The sequence below is a fragment of the Gracilinanus agilis genome, chromosome 1 (genome assembly GCF_016433145.1).
Source record: "Gracilinanus agilis isolate LMUSP501 chromosome 1, AgileGrace, whole genome shotgun sequence".
NCBI lineage: Eukaryota > Metazoa > Chordata > Mammalia > Didelphimorphia > Didelphidae > Gracilinanus > Gracilinanus agilis.
In genome coordinates, this window is record NC_058130.1 from 61,546,094 (window position 1) to 61,567,118 (window position 21,025).

The 21,025-nt window shown below is 40.1% G+C and overlaps 1 protein-coding gene across 2 annotated transcripts in view; it reads left to right on the forward strand.

Annotated features, from left to right (window-relative positions):
* The first annotated feature begins 2,711 nt into the window (after positions 1-2,711).
* Positions 2,712-21,025, forward strand: part of CHCHD6 (coiled-coil-helix-coiled-coil-helix domain containing 6) — a 338,099-nt gene continuing 319,785 nt past the window's right edge. Inside the window, exon 1 of one of the 2 annotated variants that reach the window (XM_044668582.1) lies at positions 2,712-2,910. In XM_044668582.1, the coding sequence (XP_044524517.1) occupies positions 2,827-2,910 (84 nt within the window). In that variant the 5' untranslated portion in view covers positions 2,712-2,826. The remainder of the gene's footprint in view (positions 2,911-21,025) is intronic. The other variant, XM_044668653.1, reaches the window with a different exon arrangement.

Consider the following 21,025-nt stretch of genomic DNA (forward strand, 5'->3'; position numbering starts at 1 on the left):
TTTTTTTTCTGTTTTCAGTCTTTTGATTTGATTTTTAAAATCCTTACCTTCTGTGGAAGAATCAATACTGTGTATTGGTTCCCAGGTAGAAGAGGAGTAAGGACTAGACATTGGTGGTTAAGTGACTTACCCAGGGTCATACAGCTAGAAAGGGACTGAGGCCAGATTTAAACACAGGACCTTCCATCTCTAGGCCTGGCTTTTATTCCATTGAGCTCTTCTTTTTGATTTTATTTTAACATGTCTTGTCTCATGGAGCCGTTAGTTTCTATTTGGAAATTTCAAGGAATTTGTTACTTGGGCAAGTTTTATATCTCTTAATTCTCTTTATTTATTTATTTTTTAGAATTTTCCCATGGTTATATGATTCATGTTCTCTCTCTCCCCTCATTCCTCCCCCTTCCTGGAGCTGACAAGCAATTCTGCTGGGTTATACATGTGTTGTCGCTCGTATATCTCTTAATTCTGTTTGTTCTTTTTCTAATTATTTGCTCCATAACTCCTTTTTTTTTCAACTTTTCTTCTAGAGAGAGTTGTAGTAGATGCTTTCTGAGATCTTCCAGTTCTAAATCTATGATTCTACAACTTGGAATCAAGTCCTAATTCTGTCTTATATTAATCTGCTTTGGTAACTTACGTCAGCAAATTAATTTTGCTAGGAAACTATACAATTTACAGGAAATTGTGGATTTGAGTTAGTGGAGACACCTTCCACATGACATAGGGTTTGGACCTATAAGGGACCTTAGGGGGTCATCCAGTCCAGTCTTCTCATTGTGAGCTATAGATAGAGACATGATCAAGATTTCCAGTTCCTCTAGAGTTGGTTTATTCTCAGAATCTTTCCCTCAGGGATCTGGAAAGAGTATGGAATAGTTCATCTTTTCTGTCTAAGCTGGAAGTCAGAAGAAAAGATCCCTTGCCCATCTCTCAGCAACTCCACCTTAATGGAAATAGAGCATCAAGCAATCATTCTCTACCATTAAGGAGAGTCCCACATAAATGGGCTACTGGTTACATTCCACCCTGGATTGAAACGTTTTGCAGTTTGTTGAAAAAATCAGCTGGAGCAAATAATTAATAAGTGATGGAGTCTGGATTTACATTCAGATGCTAAGACTTCCAAGTTCAGTTCTTTCTACTTTACTAAGCATGTGGTCTGGCCTTAGCCAAAAGCCAAACAAAAAAAGCAAAAGGGAGAAAACAACATTTGTTAAGCACTTACTAGGTGCTAGACATGGTGTTGGGGATGCAAAGAAATGCTAAAGACAATCCCTGCCCTTGAAAAGCTCCCAATCTAATGAAGGAGACAGCTTGCAAATAACAATGTACAGACAAAATGCAGACTGGATAAATTTGAAATATTCAGGAAAAGGGTTCTAGTCTAGCAAAAAGCATTTATTAAGCATTTAGTACATGTAAGGGGGAGCTTGATGGAAAGAGTGGAAAGAGCCAGGCCTGGGTTCAAGAAGATTTTTTCCTGAGTTCCTATCTGGCCTCAGATAGTTACTAGCTATGTGATCCTTGGGGAAGTCACTTAACCCATCAGTTTCCCCATCTGTAAAATGAGCTGGAAAAGGAAATGGAAAACCCCTCCAGTACCTCTGCCAACCCCGCCATGGAAGTCACCAGAAGGAGTGTGAAGTGACCAAGGAAGGAGAGGCAAATGGTCTAGAATAACGATTACAGGCATTTATGTAGAACTTTAAGGTTTATGAAGCACTTTATAGACTTTATCTGATTTTGGCTTTTCAATACTCCTAGGAAGTAGGCAAAACAGGTATTCAGCTTTATTTTAGAGATCAATAATGGAGCTTGGGAGGCACTTAGGTGGCCCAGGGGATAGAGCAACAGGTTTAGAGTTAAGGAAGACTTATCTTCCTGAGTTCAAATCTCGTTGCAGACACTTTCTGGCTGTGTGGAAATGGAAAAGTCACTTCACCTTGTGTGCCTCAATTTCCTCATCTACCAAATGAGCTGGAGGAGGAAATGGTAAGTCACTCCTGTGTGGTTGTCAAGGAAACCTCGAAGGGGGTCCGGAAGAGGCAGATACCACAACCAATCAGCTCAAAGGCTGGTGAAATGGTCAGAGTCCTGGTACTGGGATCAGAAGGCTCAACTTCTGTTTCTGATGATTATCCAGGAGACTTTGGGCAAGCATCTGCCCTAAGGCAAGTCATTGGACCTCAGTTTCCTTATCTGTAAAATGGAGCGGTGGTCACAGGGTTGGCCTTGATGGTCTCTGAGGTCCTCGGAACTCTAGATCTGTGACTTGCCCAAGGTCACACAGCTAGTGAGGCCACAGTTGCATCTGAACTTTTGCGCCCTTTTTCAGGATCCTATCGCTCTGCATTCCCTCCATGGGGAAATTATTTATCTAATGCCCAATGTGCTAGAGTGAGGAGGTTGGGAGTAGGGGCTAAGCTGGCTGGAGAGCCCTCTCTTCAGAGATCCCCTTCTACCTCCTCAGGCTGCTGCGGACCCCGCCCAGTAGGGGGTAGGAGGGAATGGAAACACTGACTGGACTTTGGCTGCCTAGAGGGGCGGGGCTCCGTGGAGCAGAGCCTCCTAGGAAGGTGGTGAGGGAAAGACTACAAATCCAGCATGCCCCGCGAAGGAAGCTCCTTGCGATTGGCTACCCATCTGCCGGCGGCCAATGAGATGAGGCCTTGTTAGCGGGGAGCCCACTGCGGAGGCTGAGGGAGTCGAAGGGAACAGGGAGTCCCGAAGCGGATTTTAGGGTCTTGTGGACTAAGCAGTTTGTTCGCGTTTTCTCCCCTTCGCCTCCAGAAGCTCCCTGGGGATCTCAGTGCCGGGAGGGCGGGGATGGGGAGCACCGAAAGTACTGCCCGCAAGGTGTCCTTCGGGATGGACGAGGAGGAGCGGGTGCGGGTGCTGCAGGGCATCCGGGTGAGTGGGGGGCCGGGCCGCGCCAGCCGCGCCGGCGGGAGGGGGCGGGGAAGGGGGAGCGGGGCGGGGCGGGGAATCCTCTTGAGACTTGGGACTAGCGAGTCCCCCGGGGCGCGGGCTGACTGCTCAGCACTGTCCCCCTCCCACCCTGGCGGGCTAGGAAAGTGGGGCCTGGAGGGGCAAAGGGACTTGGCCAAGGTCACACCACGCAGTGGGGAGGGGTTGCGCCCCATCCATGAGCTGCCACCTGCCCCTTCCATCCCGCTTGGTATGATCGTAGTGGAGTAGGATCTGAGCCCAGCCGGAACAAAAATACTTTTATTTCTTTCAGTGAGCAAAAACTCATCTTTCCTTCCTGCATCATCCCCCGAAAAAAAGAAAAAAATAAAACCTTTGTTCTTTTTTTAATGATTAAATTTTATCTTCAGATCTGTATTCTCTCACACTTTTCTCCCCAAATCTAGGAAGCCAGGGGAAAAAACCCAACACCCCTGTTACAGATATGTGTAATCCAGCAAAGCAGATTCCAACATTGGCCACCCCTCTTTGATACACATGTGTGTGCCTGTAGATGTATACACACACAGGAATCTGAGGCCCTGTATGTGTCATATATTATATACACACACTCATATATGGGGAAACTGAGGCCCTATGTGTGTTTTATATATTATACACACAAACATGAAGAAACTGAGGCCTTATATGTATGTTTTATATAATATATACATACACACATATACGAGGAAACTGAGGCCCTATATGTGTGTTTTATATATTATACACATGTACAAGGAAACTAAGGCCTTATGTGTGTGTTTTATATATATTCTATATACAGGAGGAAACTGAGCTCCTATATGTGTGTTATATATATTATATATACAGACCTACAAGGAAACTGAGACCCTATGTTTTCTATTATATACACACATATGAAGAATCTGAGACTCTGTATGTCTGTTTTATATATACACACATTTATATACACGAGGAAATTAAGGCCCAATATATGTGTATTTTATATATTATACACATATGTGAAGAAACCAAGGCCCTATATATGTGTTATATGCACAAATATATGCACACACACATACAGGAAACTGAGGCCTGTGTATATACACACATATATATATATACATACAAGAAAACAGAGGCCCTATAGATGTGCGTATTATCTACATATGGGAACAGAGGCCTGCATATATTTATATATGTGTATAGTATACACATATGAATAATCTGAGGTCTGTGTGTGTCTATATATACCCACAAGGAAACTAGCCCTATATGTAGTTTATATATTATGTTACACACATATATGAGGAAACAGAGCCCACATATGTGACACACACATATACACAGGCCCCCACACAAGGAAAGTGAAGCACATGTGTATACACACATATATGTGTATATATACACTCAAGGGAACAAAGGCCTTATAGATATATATCTCTATGTGTGGAAACAGAGGCTTATATATGTATACATGTGTGTATACATACATATATGAGGAAACAGGCATGTGTATGTGTTTTATACACAAGGTAATCGAGGCCCTATATGTGATATACATACACACATGCATGTACATGTGGAAACTGAGGCCCTACATGGTTTATACATATACACAGAAATTGAGGCCTGTATGCATGTATACACATGTAGGCATATGTGTGCATGTACACATGAGAAAACCAAGACTGTGTGTGTGGATGGAAATAGACTAGTATATATTGTGTGTATGTGTATGGCCCTTTTGTGTGTATATATGTGTGTATATGTATGTATACACATGAGGAAACTAAAAAACATATGTGTGTTTATGTCTATGTACATATATATGGAAAGTGAGGCCTTTATATGTGTTTGTGTATACACACATACATATCCCATATATGTCTTTTCCTCATATGTGTATGTCTGAGGAAACTGAGGCCTATGCTTACGTATGTGTGTATATTTCTATGTTTCCATATATATGTATATACACACATAAAGAAACCAAGGCCTGTGTCTATGTGTTTGTCTATTTCCCTGTTGTCTGTGTCTAAAAAACAGTATTTCAGTCCATATTCTGTTTATCACCATTCTTTTAGAAGGAGTTGACGCAGAACCTTTGTAACAAATATGTGTTGTCAAGCAAAACAAAATTTCCCTCTTGGCCGTGTCTAAAAAGTATGTCTTAGTCTGCATCCTGAGTCCGTCACCTCTTCAAGAAGGTGGGAAAAATGCTTTATTATAAGCCCTCTGATACTGTGCTTGATATTTGCATTGAATGGTGTTCTTAAGCATTTCTAAATTGTTTGACTATATTATATTGTTGTATAAACTGTTCTGTGGTTGGGCTTACTTAGCATCAGTTCATATAACAACATAATAATAGTTAGCATTTAATATAGTGCTTTAAAATGTGAAAAGCATTTTGCATAAAATATACAAATCTCTTCAAGTTTCTCCAAAACTGTCACCACCATCCTTTCTTAAGCACAATAGTATTTCATTATTTTGATAGACTAGCCATTCCTCAATTGAGGGGCACTCTTTTAGTTCTGGCTTCTTATCATTACCAGCAGAGTCAGACTTTGAACCTAGCCCCTTACCCCACCAACTCCCTGCCAAATGAGAGGGTTTAAGGCCTAGAGAGGAGAGGGAAAGAGACAGAAGGGGTAGAGAACAAATCTGGGATTCCAGTCCTGTTTCTGTTGCCAACTGGCTGGGTGATTTTGGATAAGTCAAATTTTTTCTCTGGATCCAGAGAATTTCATGTCACTGAGGCATTTCGAGGAACTGATCTCTTCTCAGATCCTTTTATCAGTGTGTTGTCTGCCCTTCTGGGGGCTTTGTTAGCCTTTCACTGAGAGAGGGTGAGATGTGCATAGAGCACTGATCTTGGAGTGAGGAAGACCTGAGTTGGACTCCTGCCTCAGATACTGTCTGTGATAAGACATTTAACTTCCCAGCCCCAGTTTTCTAATTTGTAAAATGGAGACAATTATAGAATCTACTTTTCAGGGTTGTTTGAGAAATCAGGTGATTCCTCAAATTTGTATACAATAGTCTGAAAATAATAAAACACTATATAAATTTCAGCTATTATTATTTGTAGCTAGATGAACCTTCCAGAACTACAGAGAACCTTCTAGGTTCTGAGATTGTGAACATACTGCCTGGAAGCATGAGAGTGCCCTTCATTCAGAAGTTTGGAGGAGTAGGCTCTGTGTTGAGTTTGAGATGGGATGGCCAGTGCAACATTGAAATGGCAGGGTGGAATTCCTGGGTGAGGGGCTTGACACCCTAGCTTGCAGGAATTCTACCCTTCCATTTCAGTGTTGCACCAGGTAGAGATGTGGGGCTGGACCTTAAGAGAATGACTAAGGCTGGATATATAAGTCTTGGAGTCATTTGCATAGAGATAAATAATTGAACCCATGAGAATTATCACAGAGAGGATAATGAAACTTGAAGAGTCTAAGACAGTTTGTTGGACAGCTCTAATTTTTAGGAGGTTTTTCATTATGCAGAGTCAGAGAGTTTCCCTTCTTTCTGGTTCTGCCCTCCAGGGCTGAGAAACACTAGCCTTATCCCTTTGTGGTAAAGCAGCTCATCAAATAATCAAAGACAGCTATCTTTCCATGTAAGTCTCTCCTCCAGGCTAAAAGTCTCTCTGACCACTGATTGCAAGCCTTATCAGCATCCTAGTTGCTTTCCTTTGGATGACATACTGCTTGTTAATGTCCTTTTTAAAACAGGGCTCGTAGAACTGAACATGGTCCCCCATGGTTTGACCAGAGTCATATATAGAAGAATTTTTCTCTCCCTCATCCAGGATAGCAGCCCTGGCTGCTTGTCACCTGGCTGATTTCACATTGAGCTTTTAGTCCATTAGAACCTCATGTCTTTCTCATACAAACTGTTGTCTAGGCCTTGATTACTCAGAGAGACATCCTGTTACACACAGTATACAGTGTATTAGGTCTGGGTTAGGAAAACCTTTCTTAACTGCTCAGTGGAACAAGTCTGAAACTTTTGGAAACTCAGTTTCCGTATCTCTACAATGATGATAGTAATATTTGTAGTATGGACCTCTTAGGGTTGTTGTGAGACTCAAATAAGACAATGCTTCCCATTAGTGATTTGTTGATCATAAGGTGCTAAGTAAATATCAGCTATTTGTTGGCTATATCTATATTCAACTGATTTTTAAACTCCAAGTGTTGGCTATTACATTGTACTTGTTATCTTACTAGATTTGACCCATTGTTCTAGGTTTGTGTTATCTGTAAATTTGACTAGCATGCCTTCTCTGCCTTCTTGCACTTTGTTGCTAAAGATTCAAAATAACCCAGGACTAAGGACAGATCCCTGGGTCACTTTACTAGAGACTCCTTCAAATTGATATATAGCCATAGATCTAGAAGAGAAAAGACTTTAGAGGTCTTTTAGTTTAGCTTCCTTATTTTAGAGGATAAAAAAGGCCGAGAAAGGTTAAGGAAGTTGCCCAAGGTCTCACATTTGGCAGAAACAGGACTTGAGCTAAGATCTCTTGAATCCAAACCCATCATTCTGTTGTCTGTTATATCACATTGGTTAAACTATGGATACTTTTTGGATTTTCAACCATTTCCAAATTCATCTCACTGTTCTATTGTCTAGGCTACATTTTTCCATCTTGTCCACAAAGAGAGTTTGAGACTTTGTAAGTGCTTAGTTGAAATCAAGCATCCTGTCTTTGGCATTGCCTAAATCTACCATGAGAGTAACCTTATCAAAAGAGAAGATAAAGTTAGCCTGGTATATACCTGTTTACCTGATGAAACGGCGCTGTCTCCTCATATTCACTACTTCCCTTTCCAAATGTTCACCCATCTCTTTGATAATACATTCTTGAATTTTGCCAGGAATTGAAGTCAAGTTCACCAGTTTAGAGTTTGAAGACTTTTGCATTAATGTACTTGAGGATCACATTTTCCCATTTTAAAGTCCTGTCTTCCATTCTACTTGATCTTCCTTCCTTCCTTCCTTTCTTCCTTTCCCCCTTCCCTTCCTGTCTCCCTCCCTTTCTGTCCTAGGATCAGTTCCAAGACAGAAGAGTGGCAAGGGCTTTACAGTTTGGATTAAATGACTTGCCCAGGGTCACACAGCTAGGAAGTGTCTGAGACCAATTTTGGACTCTGATCCTCCTGATTCTAGGCCTGATGCTCTTTTTGCTTTATCAATTTTCAAACGTTGCTGACAACAGCTCAGCAGTCAGTTCTGCCATCAAACTCAAATACAAATGGGGCCACTAACCTTACATAAGGGTCCCTGCAGCCACATATTGACTCAGAAAATCCTCTGTTAATGTTATTTTTGTTCTATTGTGTTGTTATTTATTTTGTGAAATATTTATCAACTGCATTTTAATCTGGTTCAGGCTGTTCTGAGGGAGTGTTCTGATGTGCTTGATACCTCTGCTGTTCTTAGTTCTGGCCTAATTTGAACTTATTGATGGCAGATGGGTGTTTTCTCAGCACCTATTCACTTATCTTGGATTTCAGTTCTTTAATTTTTGTCTGAGCCTTCTCAGTCCAAGAAAACAAAAGCAAACTAGGAGTTGACCCATTTATTCTGACTACTAATAAATATTTTTGCTTGGATTGCTTCAGTTATTATTAATTACCAGACATGGTTAGCATAGACCCTTTCACTTTTGATCTTCTTGATCCCCTAAAATAGCTTTTAAAGCCCTCTCTTTATTCCTTGGCATTTATCTCCATTCTCAGCTCATTCTAAGATTTAGCATTCCTGACATTCTTACAATGATGCTTGTGACAGTTTTCTTCTCTATATTAATAAGTATGTTGGACTAGATCTCTGAGGTTCCTTGTAGCTCAGAAATGTTGATGATATGGAATTTTTTTTAAACCCTTACCTTCCATCTTGGAGTCAATACTGTGTATTGGCTCCAAGGCAGACGAGTGGTAAGGGTAGGCAATGGGGATCAAGTGACTTGCCCAGGGTCACACAGCTGGGAAGTGTCTGAGGCCGGATTTGAACCTAGGACCTCTTGTCTCTAGGCCTGACTCTCAATCCACTGAGCTGCCCCCATATGGAAATTTTAAATGGGAGATGGCAGAGAAATAAAAAAGAGTGGGAGTAGTGGGAATAGAGAGGTGGGATGGAAGTGAGAATTGTGGATGGGTCACCAGAGAGGGAAAAAAGGTTCAGAGGAAAGAGGATTGATGGTGGGAGGAACTACAAGGTAGGGATGGGGACTAAGGATGGTTTGAAAAGGGAAGTGGAAATAGTACCAGGGACAGGGTTAATGGTCAGCTAACTTGGGCTTAACTTCCAGCCCCCTTACTTCTTGCTTTGCTTCGGTCATGTCATTTAACCTTTGGTAATGCCTATACTATCTCTGTCATTATTGTTCATTTGTGTAAATATCAGAGCTGGGTTGCTTTCAGGATTGAATGATTAAATGAGGCAGCTGGTGGCACAGTGTCTAGAGCACTGGGCCTGGAGTCAGGAGGATCTGAGTTTAAATCCTGTCCCAGACACTTACTAGCTATGTGACCTTGGGTAGGCCATGTAACCTCTTTATCCTAGGTTACCAGGGTGGTTGTGAAGATCAATTGTAAAGTGCTTAGCACTGTGCCTAGCACACAGTAAATGCCAATTATTATTATTATATTATTAGATAACTCTCTTGACCTTTCTGAGTGCTATCTAGATGTGAGCCTTTGTCTAGAGAGGGCACACGACTTCTCTCTCTCTGTCACTGACCCTTCTCTCTATTACTTGGCCTGTCCCACACTCATGCCCATGTCACAGTCTTACTTTGTGAATATTCCATCCCAACCCTGCTGCAAGAATCGTGAACACTGGAATATAGGAGTTTTTGCTGTTCACAAAGCTCTTCTTGGGATACCCCTGAAAATGAGCTGTTGCTTACCTTTTCCTCAGACAGACGAAACTGAAACTCATGGTGCTTTGTGCCTAGCAAGAAATTACCTTTCCCACCCAAACACTTAGTAAATGTTTGCTCCACTGAAGCACCTTGTTGGAGTCACAAGCCCCAGAGTCTACCATACCAGTGATTTTTCCAGTACAACCTCCTTGTTCTCTTTATAAGCTTTGGAGGAGAGAAACTGACTGCAATGGAAAAGCCTTGGAGCTGGTTCTTGCTTTGTGGCTAACAATCTTGGGCAGGCCAGTGAATTTCTTTGGCCCTTCATTTCTTCAGCTATGAAATGGGCATAATATCTGCACTGCCTTGCCTCTTCCCTTAAGACTCAGATGTGAAGTTCAAGTGCTTGTGAAAAATACAAGCTGCCAGAAATGTATAATATTAAATTCTTTTTAATAATTTGGTGCTGAATAGACTTTTGAAAAGCAGAGAACAAATTTGTTTTAGAGGCAAAGGGAAAACAGATTGAAAGGCATCCCACCGATGTTGGTTTAAAACAGAAATCTTCCCTGAACCATTTGTGTATGCTCTTTCCTTTCTCCAAACATTAAACCAACAAGCATTCTTTAAACCCAAACTACATGCCAGACACCAGATATAGATAGACAAAAATGAAATAGTCCCTGTCCCCAGGAACTTCCATTTTGTCTGGAGAGACAGCTTGCGCACTGAGATGTATATGTTTCTTTAAGCTACTAAATTAATATCATTTTCTCTTCTGATAGAGTTATTGTTCTAATAAATTAGAGGAAGCATAAAACATAGTACGCCTGGATTTCTGCAAAGCATCAAAGGGGAAGGGCAAATGATAAAGCTTTCAGCCCACCGTAAGGTGTGCCAGCACTTCTGATGCACAATATGTTAATGCATATATAAGGACTCACAAAGTAAGTACAAGATAATTTAAAGAGGGAGATACTAGCTGCCAAAGAGATCAGGAAAGTGTAGAAACAAGAGAGGGATTCTAAGAAACAGAGATAAAGAGACACTGCATAGAAATGGGACATAGAAAATCACATATGTGGAATTTAGTCAGTCACTAAATATGAAGTACATGCTATGTGCTAGGTGCTGGAAATACAAAAAGAAGCAAAAGACAGTTCCTGCCTCAAGGAGAGTAAATGTAATTGGGGAGACAACATGCAAACATAATATATAAAGCAGACTATATATAGGATAAATTGGAAATAATGGAGTGAAGGCCCTGGAGTATAGAGAGGTTGGGAAAGGATTCCTGTAGAAGATGGGATTTTAGTTGGAACTTAAAGGGAACCAGGGAAAACAGCAGACAGAAATGAGAAGAGAGAGCGTCCCTGGCATGGGAGACCTCCAGAGAAAATTTCCAGAACCGAGAGACAGAATGTCTTGTTGGTGGAATAGCCAAGAGACCTTGTCACTGGTTTGAAGAGTACACAGAGGAGAGTAGGTATAAAGAGACTGGAAAAGTAGGAGGAGGCTAGGTTATGAAGAACTTTGAATGCCAAACAGAGCATTTCATATTTGATCCTTGAGATAATAGGGAGCCATGGGAATTTTCTGAGTAGAGGAGTGACATGGTCAGTTCAGAATATTACGAAAATCACTTAAGTGGCTCAGTAGAGGATGAATATGTAGAATAAGGCTGCATAGTTAGGTTTGTATATGTTCTTTTAAAATTCATTTCTTGATAATTTTTAGATATCAACTTTATTTCCAATGTTTGTTTCCCCCCCACTCTTCTCCCATCCCCTATGATTCTTCACTTTCCTACCCCAGTGGGATACTCCTTTTAATGAAGTCATTTGCATGTTTTCATTTTTCCTCCTACTTTCCCCAGTAAAGTTGAGAAGAAGGTGTTGCTAAAAGTAGTAAATCCTTGGAGATATTTCCCTTTTCTGAGAGAGACTCTGCCTCCCCAAGTGACTTTCATTTAAGAGGTCAAGTGCAAGCTAAACAGCTAGCTAAGGTGTATGAATGTTTGCTATTGGCAAACTTCACAGAGTAAGTGTTAGAGCTGGGAGTGATCCTAGAGATCACCTGGTCTGACCCATCTTGTTTCACACATGTGGAAATGTAGGCCCAGAGAAGTAAAGTAACTCACCAAGGCTTCCATAGTTAGCCAGGAGCAGTGCAGGCCTAGAACCTGGCTCTTGACACTTGGCTCTTTCCCCTACACCACCCCAATATAATTGGGACTGTCTACAGCAGGGGTCGGCAACCTTTTTGGCCATGAGAGCCATAAACGCCACATTTTTTAAAGTGTAATTTCGTGAGAGCCGTACAGTGCTCACAGTGCCGCTCCTGTAACAGCACCTGAAAAAAAATGGACTTTATGGCTCCTGCAGAAAGAGCCATACGTTGCCGACCCCTGATCTACAGATTTAGGGGGAGGCATTCTGGTTGCTATATTAACAAAGATGGTACCAATTTTCAACAATGATGACAATGATAAATTATTAGTTTCCTTGGTTATAGTCCTGAAGCCAGGTGTCTGCATCATGCTTTTTGTTGTAGATATAAATAGAGAATTTCCAGGAACTGGTCATAGGCACTGCACCAATCCTCTGTAGAAAGGTGTCATGATCATTCTAATTTTTTAACTATTTTACATTAACCTGTGTAAGAAATTAAATTTAAGGTTTGACCAAACATGAGAATTCTAAGGTAATATTGTGGTCACTGATTTAAAATATTATAGCTCAAGTCAAAATGACTTTTAGTAGCATTTATTTAACAAAGAGGTGGAAAGAGTGAAAGTAGAGAAAAGTAAGAAGAGGGTAGAGAAAATGTCTAGCTTATCGCACTAACTGTCGCTCTAGTGTCTGGCTCAGCTCTTAACCCACAGCCAGAGGACCTGGTGGTGTCTTATGCAAAGGCTCCACCTATGCAGCCTCCTCCAGGAAAGGAAGGCTTCTCCAGAACTTCTCTCTCCAGAAGCCAGGAAGTCCAAAGGACAGGAGCAGTCCTTCAAGAAGCAGTCCAAGAGCCAAAGTTAAGGTCCAAGCTGAAGGTCCAGTCCAAAAACACCTCCAAAAGCCAAGTCACCAGCCGAAGTTCCAATTGGAAGTTCAGGATTTTTTATAGTCCTTTTTCCATGTCACTTCCTGTCACTTCCTCCACTTTACAGGAACCAATTGCAGTTTTTCAGTTTGCTTAGCACTGCCCAAGGGGTGTTCCTGTTGCTTCTGGAGTTGTCACTCACTTTAGTAAGTGACTTGGAAACTCCCTTACTTAGTGTAAAGTAGGGGTATTTAAGTTTTTGGTTGATTAATTTAAAATTGTTGATTGATAGACAAAGAAAGTTAATTTCATTCTTCACACCTACATAATAGGGTCAGACTCTAATTCCAAGTAAGATAAAATAAAAACTAAGATGTAAAATACCATAATGATATTCATCTCATTTTTTAGAACATGACTACTTGGTTTTCTTTTCAGCAGATAAGTAATCACTTCCTCAGTGCTGACCAAAGCATAAAGTGGGTAGTGCTTTTGACATAGCCCTATCTCTCCTAATTGAGAGGGAAGAAAGAATTGAATATTCACTTTCAAGAATTAGTGATACTTGGTTGATTATCAACTCTAGCCTTTCTTCAGGTCTCCAGTTTATCCCTACCTTCTGTTCCTTAACTCAACACCAAGGGCCTGACCTCTGCAAAGAAGCAGAAGACAGACACACACCCTTACCTAGAAAAACAGAGTTGGGTGAGTGCTGGAGGAGACTGGATTAGGGGCTCTTAAAGGTCTCTTCCAGTTCCAAATTGGTCCAATGAGGTGTTGGTAGTACCTCTCTTGGATCTCAGAAGGTGTGGTTAATGAGTTGAGAGTTCCTGGAGTTGAGACCATACTGTGGGGAACCTCAAATAATAAGCCAAAGGGTTTAGACTTTATCATAGGGCAGTGAAGAGCCATTTTAAGTTTCTATGCAGGAGAATAATAATAATAACTCAAAATTTATTTAATGTTTTCCAATTTACAAGACATTACCCTTATAATTGTTATTTCCATTTTATAGATGATTTATGAATTCTGAAAATTTTAGTTAACTTGTCCATAAACATGAGACCAACAAGTGCTGGAGGCTGTACAAAGACCATTATCCCTGTGCTTAGACCAGATATGGGCAAACTTTTTAAAGAGGAGGCCAAAGGAAAGGAAATGCTCATCTGTCAGTCTGTTTCTAAGGCAACTCTTTTGAAGTTTCATTGTATTGTATCCTACTCATTGTATTTGTCAGGTTAGGAATAATGCCTTGTGGCTGGATAGAACATTTCAGGCCTCCCCTCCACCCCCCAATCTGGCCAGCAGGCTGTAGTTTGCCCATCACTGGCTTAGACCATTATCCCTGTGCTTGTGTCTTAATTTAATAAGGTGAAAGAATTATTGACTAAAAAAGCATAGGTATGATGTCTTGTTATAGCTTGGTTTCTTTGCCTCCTTTGCCATTTTGTGACCAGAGAGAAAGAGGATCCTAGTGGAGTGAGAATAGGTAGTGAGGAGTATGGATGAAGTGAGGAGACTAGAGTGAGAGATGCAATTCTCTTGATCCTTCCCCATGATGTCCTGGTCCTGGCAAGTTCAGAGGTTTGCTATTGTGACAATACAAGAGTATGCCATCACACCATAACTGCCTTCCCCATTTCATCGACTGATCACAAATTTAGCCTTTGCTGCTATTACTTAAGAGCATAAAAGAGATTTCTCTTTGTCTTTGCCTTTCCTTTAGTCCTTTCTCACCGATGGGCATTCACCTAGTCCTACACTTGGAACAGATTCGCTCTGCATCATCACCAGTTGAAATTCTCTTCTTCCAAGGCCCATTTCTTCTGTTGCTTTTACTGTGAAGCCTTGCTTTCTTAGTGACCACTGAAAGCAACTTCCTCCCTCATATTTCTTAAAGTTTTTCTCTGCATCTTTTCTCTGCTTTTTACATTTTCTGTCTTTTTTGCATATCTTGTTTATGTACTCATCTTCTTCCCCCATTAGTCATTTAAGATTTATTAAGCACCTGCTACATGCCATGCACTGTGCTAAGCATGGCGATACAGAGAGAGGCATTCAATTATAAAGTTCTGGTGGTGAAACAATTTTTCATCTTTTTATATCTAGTAGGATATAGGGCTGTGTGACCCTAGGCAAGTCACTTGACCCCCATTGCCCACCCTTACCACTCTTCCACCAAGGAGCCAATACACAGAAATTAAGGGTTTAAAAAAAAATAAAGCATCCCTAGTAGGATATAGGATGAGGACTATACTTGCCAATTCACTGACATACAGAACTCTCAGGTAAGGAAATTCCCTTTATCTATATAGGCCAACACCTTTTTCTCTACAACTTAGTCTTACCTTATGTATCAGTTCTATGACAGAAGACCAGTAAAGACTAGGCAATAAGGATTAAGTGACTTGCCCAGGGTCACACAACTAGGAAGTATCTGAGGTCATATTTGAACCCAGGTCCTCCAGACTCTAGGACCAACCAGTGCTCTATCCACTGTGCCACCTAGCTGCCCCCCAACTTCGAGTCTTAGAGAGTTGCCAGGAGCACTCAGAGATTCAATGACTTGATCTTGGATCACATGGCCGTATTTGCCAGAGGGACTTGAACCTTGGTCGCTCTGGTTTTGAGACCAGCTCTCTCTAATATGCCATGCTTTTTTTCCCTTTCTACTATTAAGTTTAACAGGTGCTTGATTAGTGTTTGTGGACTTGAATTTTACACATTCTCTTCTTTGGAATATCTTCTAGTGACTTGTCTAGAGTCACACCATGATTTAGTGACAGAACTGATACTATAACTTGGGCCACCTGAATCCTAGTCTGGTATTTTTTTCTACAGCATCTTGCTTTAAAAAAAAAAAAGTGATTGTTTAAGTATACTAATATTCTTAAAGTGTGATGAAATTTTGGGGTGGGCTGCTAAACCACTTAGATTACTTCATTCTGTAGTACTGTCAGGGAATATCTTATGATTATATTAATATATTAATACTTTAAATATATTAAATATTATTACTTATTAATAAGTTAAAGGAAAACCCCTACTTAACCCTGGGAACCTGCATTAACTTCTCTAGTAGCCTTTAAACATATTTAAAACTCCACATTTTAATTCTAACACAATTATGTCTGGTCCTCTCTCTGAGTTTACAAGTGCTTTTAAGGAAGGTGTTATTTTGTCATAATCATGGAATGAGCAAGTTGAGGAAAATGATTTGTGTTTCTAGATTCTAGGCAGAGCCATGAAGATCAGCATCTTGGGATCTTTTCTCAACCCTCTCCTTCGTCTCTTACTTGTGCTTTTCTGTTCCATCACCCAGAATGCCCTCTGTGTCTGTCTGTATCCTGCCCATCCTTTAAGGTCCAGGTCAAGTCCCTATTCCCCTGATGATAATTCTAACTTACTCTGATCTCTCCCCTTCTTAGCCTTCCATAGTTCTTATCTCTATTTTACATTCAGGCATTCTTCTATTTTTTATCCTGTACTTACATTTTCTAAATTTCACATATGCATGCCTGGTTTTCCTAACAAAGTTGTGTAAGCTCTTTGAGAACCTGAACAATCTCTATCTCTTTCATCTTCTACAGGGCTTAGCCTGGAACTTGGTACATAATAGGAACTGAATTAAAAAGGTTGCCTGACTGAATCTAGCTGAGTATAGCTGCAGTAATACACCAATGAAGAATGGTAGTAGAATTCTTGCAACCAACCTGGGAAATCGGGAAAACTTTCCCAGGCCAAATTGGTTTTTTCTTTTCTAACTTTGAGGCTCTGGCTCTGTGTGCCATAAGATATCAGAATACCTCTGCACTTCATTAACTTGTTTGCCTTTCATGAATTTATGAGAACTTTTTGTGTTAGGTTCAGTGTGGGAACAGTGAAGAGGCATAGGACTTGGTTCCACTTTGGGGGTTCCTTGAGGGCACAAAAAAATCTAGAGGTTAGGTGTGTAGAGTGTGCTCAAGGGCAAAGGTCTCAAACAAGCTTCAGGGGCCAGCAGTCACTCTTAAGAATAGTCTGAACCAGATTAAAATGTATTTGGGAAGTATTTCTGAAAACGAGTAAAAATACAGTAGAACACAGAGCATATCGATATGTGGTTTTCTAAGACTATTGACTGTGGCCACAGGGATCCTAATGTACAGTTTAGTGGTGCCCATTTCTATTTGAGTTGGACACCACTGCTTGAGGGACTATACTTTGGATTTTTCTTGTGTTGCTTCAGGCTGGGTGTATGAACTAGGGGCTGAACCTTAAAGTCATACAGCATAGACTTCAAGATTGGAAGAGACTGTAAAGACAGTCTAATTTAGGTATTCTCAGCTTTTTGTCTGTCATTAACTAACCTTTTGGCAGTCAATAGAGTCCTATACTTTTTTTTTTAATTTTAATTTTGAATATTTTCCCATAGTTACATATTTCATGTTCTTTCCCTCTCCCCCAAACCCCCTAACCTCCCTTAGCCAATGCACAATTGCACTGGGTTTTACATGTATCATTGATCAAGACCTCATTCCATATTATTGATAGTTGGACTAGAGTTATCGTTTAGTGTCTCCATCCCTAATAATATCCTCATCAGCCCATGTATTCAAGCAGTTGTTTTTCTTCTGTGTTTTTCCTCCCACAGTTCTTCCTCTAAATGTGGCTAGTTTTCATTCTCATAAGTCCCTCACCTTGCTCTGGATCCTTGCATTGCTGCTAGTAGAGAAGTCTGTTATGTTCGATTGTACCACAGTTTATCTGTCTCTGTGTACAATGTTCTCCTGGTTCTGCTCCTTTCACTTTGCATCAATTCCTGGAGTTCTTTGGAATTCACATGGAATTCCACCAATTCTTTATTCTTTTAAGCACAATAGTATTCCATCACCAACAGATACCATGATTTGTTCAGCCATTCCCCAATTGAAGGACATTCTCTCATTTTCCAATTTTTTGTGACCATAAAGAGCGTAGCTATAAATATTTTTGTAGAATTCTTTTTCCTTATTATCTCTTTGGGGTATAATCCAAGCAGTGCTATGGCTGGATCAAAAGGCAGATAATCTTTTAAAGCCTTTTGAGCAAAGTTACAAATTGCCATCCAGAATGGTTGGATCAGTTCACAACTCCACCAGCAATGCATTAATGTCCCAATTTTGCAAATTTTGCCACATCCCCTCCAACATTCATTACTCTCCCTTGTTGTCATTTTAGCCAATCTGCTAGGTGTAAAGTCATACCTCAGAGTTGTTTTGATTTGCATTTCTCTAATTATTAGAGATTTAGAACAATTTTTCATGTGTTTATTGATAGTTTTGATTTCTTTATCTGAGAATTGCCTATTCATGTCCCTTGCCCATTTATCGATTGGGAGATGGCTTGATTTTTTGTACAATTGATTTAGCTCCTTGTATATTTGAGTGATTAGGCCTTTATCTGAGTTTTTTGTTATAAAGATTTTTTCCCAATTTGTTGTTTCCCTTCTAATTTTGGTAGCATTGGTTTTGTCTATACAAAAACATTTTAGTTTAATGTAGTCAAAATTATTTATTTTACATTTTGTTATTTTTTCTAACTCTTGCTTGGTTTTAAAATCTTTCCCTTCCCATAGATCTGGCAAGTATACTATTCTGTGCTCACCCAATTTGCCTATAGTTTCCTTTTTTATATTCAAATCATTCACCCATTCTGAGTTTATCTTGGTATAGGGCAGGGGTCGGCAACCTTTTTGGCCGTGAGAGCCATAAACACCACATTTTTTAAAATGTAATTTCGTCAGAGCCGTACAGTGCTCACAGTGTGCACTCCTGTAACAGTGCACGCTCCTGTAACGGTGCCTGAAAAAAATTGACTTTATGGCTCCTGCAGAAAGAGCCATATCTGGCCCTCAAAAGAGCCAGATATGGCTTGAGAGCCATACGTTGCCGACCCCTGGTATAGGGTGTGAGATGTTGATCTAGGCCCAATCTCTCCCATATTGTTTTCCAATTTTCTCAGCAGTTTTTGTCAAATACCGGGTTTTTGTCCCAAAAATTGGGTTCATCAAAAACTGTCTTGCTGAGGTCTCTTACCCCTAGTCTATTCCACTGATCCTCCATTCTATCTCTTTGCCAGTACCATATTGTTTTGATGACTACTGCTTTATAGTACAGTTTAAGATCTGGTACTGCTAGGGCATCTTCCTTCATATTTTTTTTTCATTATTTCTCTTGATATTCTTGGTCTTTTGTTATTCCAAATGAACTCTGACAAAATCCACAGGGAAAGGGGAGGACTTATTTCTACACTAACTTAGTGACCTAAACAGACAGGACCCAAGGAGCTATAATGGAGTCTCTGGGTGACTGCCTCAGACCCGGTCCTGCCAGGCTTGAGCACAGCTAAGGGCTGATGTGGCTTTGGGGTTCTCACTGCAATCCACCGATGATCTCTGGATGCCAAGAGCCAAGGTAGTCTCAAGTACCAAGCTGGGCAGGTGTGCTCGAGACACTGTTCACCAGATCTCAAACTTCTCCTCTTCCCTTGGTACAGCACTGTAGATCTTATCCTCTTTGCTAGATGCCACACAGGATCCCAAGGAAATTAGGATGCAGGGTCCTTTACTCTGAGGTCTCCCCAGGGCTAACCACAGTTTGTGCTAACCCCTAATGGAGTCCCTCGCAGAGTACAAGTTACTTCTTCCTGCTCCTTCATTCCATTTTGGAATTCCCAGCTCCAGCTCCTTCCTGCTAGGTACACCTTAATTCTTAATCAATAATCTAATCTTCCTCACAACAGCACTCAATGTTTTTCCAATTGTTTAGATCTAGTTTTAATTATGTGGAAAGAGTTGTAGTTGTGTTTGTATAATTCCTGTGTTTGTCTTGACAGATAGATTCCTAAGTATTTTATATTGTCTATGGTGATTTTAAGTGGAATTTCTCTTTCTAACTCTTCCTGCTGTGATGTGTTGGAGATATATAGAAATGTTGATGTTTTATGTGCGTTTCTTTTGTATCCTGCAACTTTGCTAAAGTTGTTGATTATTTCCACTAACTTTTTAGTTGATTCTCTAGGATTTTTTAAGTAGACCATCATATCATCTGCAAAGAGTGACAGCTTGGTCTCCTCATTGCCTATTTTAATACCTTCAATTTCTTTTTCTTCTCTAATTGCTACTGCTAGTGTTTCCAGTACAATGTTAAATAATAGAGGTGACAATGGGCATCCTTGTTTCACTCCTGATTTTATTGGGAAGGCTTCCAATTTATCCCCATTGCAGATGATGTTTGTTGATGGGTTTAGATATATACCATTTATTATTTTTAGGAAATGCTCTTCTATTCCTAAACTTTCTAGTGTTTTCAGTAGGAATGGGTGTTGTATTTTATCAAAGGGTTTTTCAGCACCTATTGAGATAATCATGTGTTTTTTGTTGGTTTGGTTGTTGATATGGTCAATTATGTGAAAGGTTTTCCTACTGTTGAACCATTCTTGTATTCCTGGTATAAATCCCACCTGATCATAATGAATAACCCTTGTGATCACTTGCTGGAGTCTTTTTGCTAGTATTCTGTTTAAGATTTTTGCATCTATGTTCATTAGGGAGATTGGTCTGTAGTTTTCTTTGTTTTTGATCTGCCTGGCTTTGGGATCAGTACCATATTTGTGTCAGAAAAGGAGTTTGCTAGAACTCCTTCTTTGCTTATTGTGTCAAATAGTTTGTATAGTATTGGAATTAGTTGTTCTTTGAAGGTTTGCTAGAATTCACTTGTGAATCCATCTGCTCCTGGGGATTTTTTCTTAGGGAGTTCTTTTTCTGATATGGGATTATTTAAGTTATCTATTTCTTCTGCTGTTAATCTAGGCAATTTATATTTTTGTAAATATTCATCCATATCACCTAGATTGCTGTATTTATTGCCATATAACTGGGAAAAATAGTTTTTAATGATTGCCTTGATTTCCTCTTCATTAGAGGTGAGGTCTCCCTTTTCATCTTTGATACTGATAATTTGCTTTTCTTCTTTCCTTTTTTAAAATTAGATTGACCAGTACTTAGTCAATTTTATTTATTTTTTCAAAGTACCAGGTTCTAGTCTTATTTATTAATTCAATGGTTCTTTTGCTTTCAATTTTTTGATTTCTCCTTTGATTTTTATAATCTCTAATTCAGTTTTTAACTGGGGATTTTTAATTTGTTCTTTTTCTAGT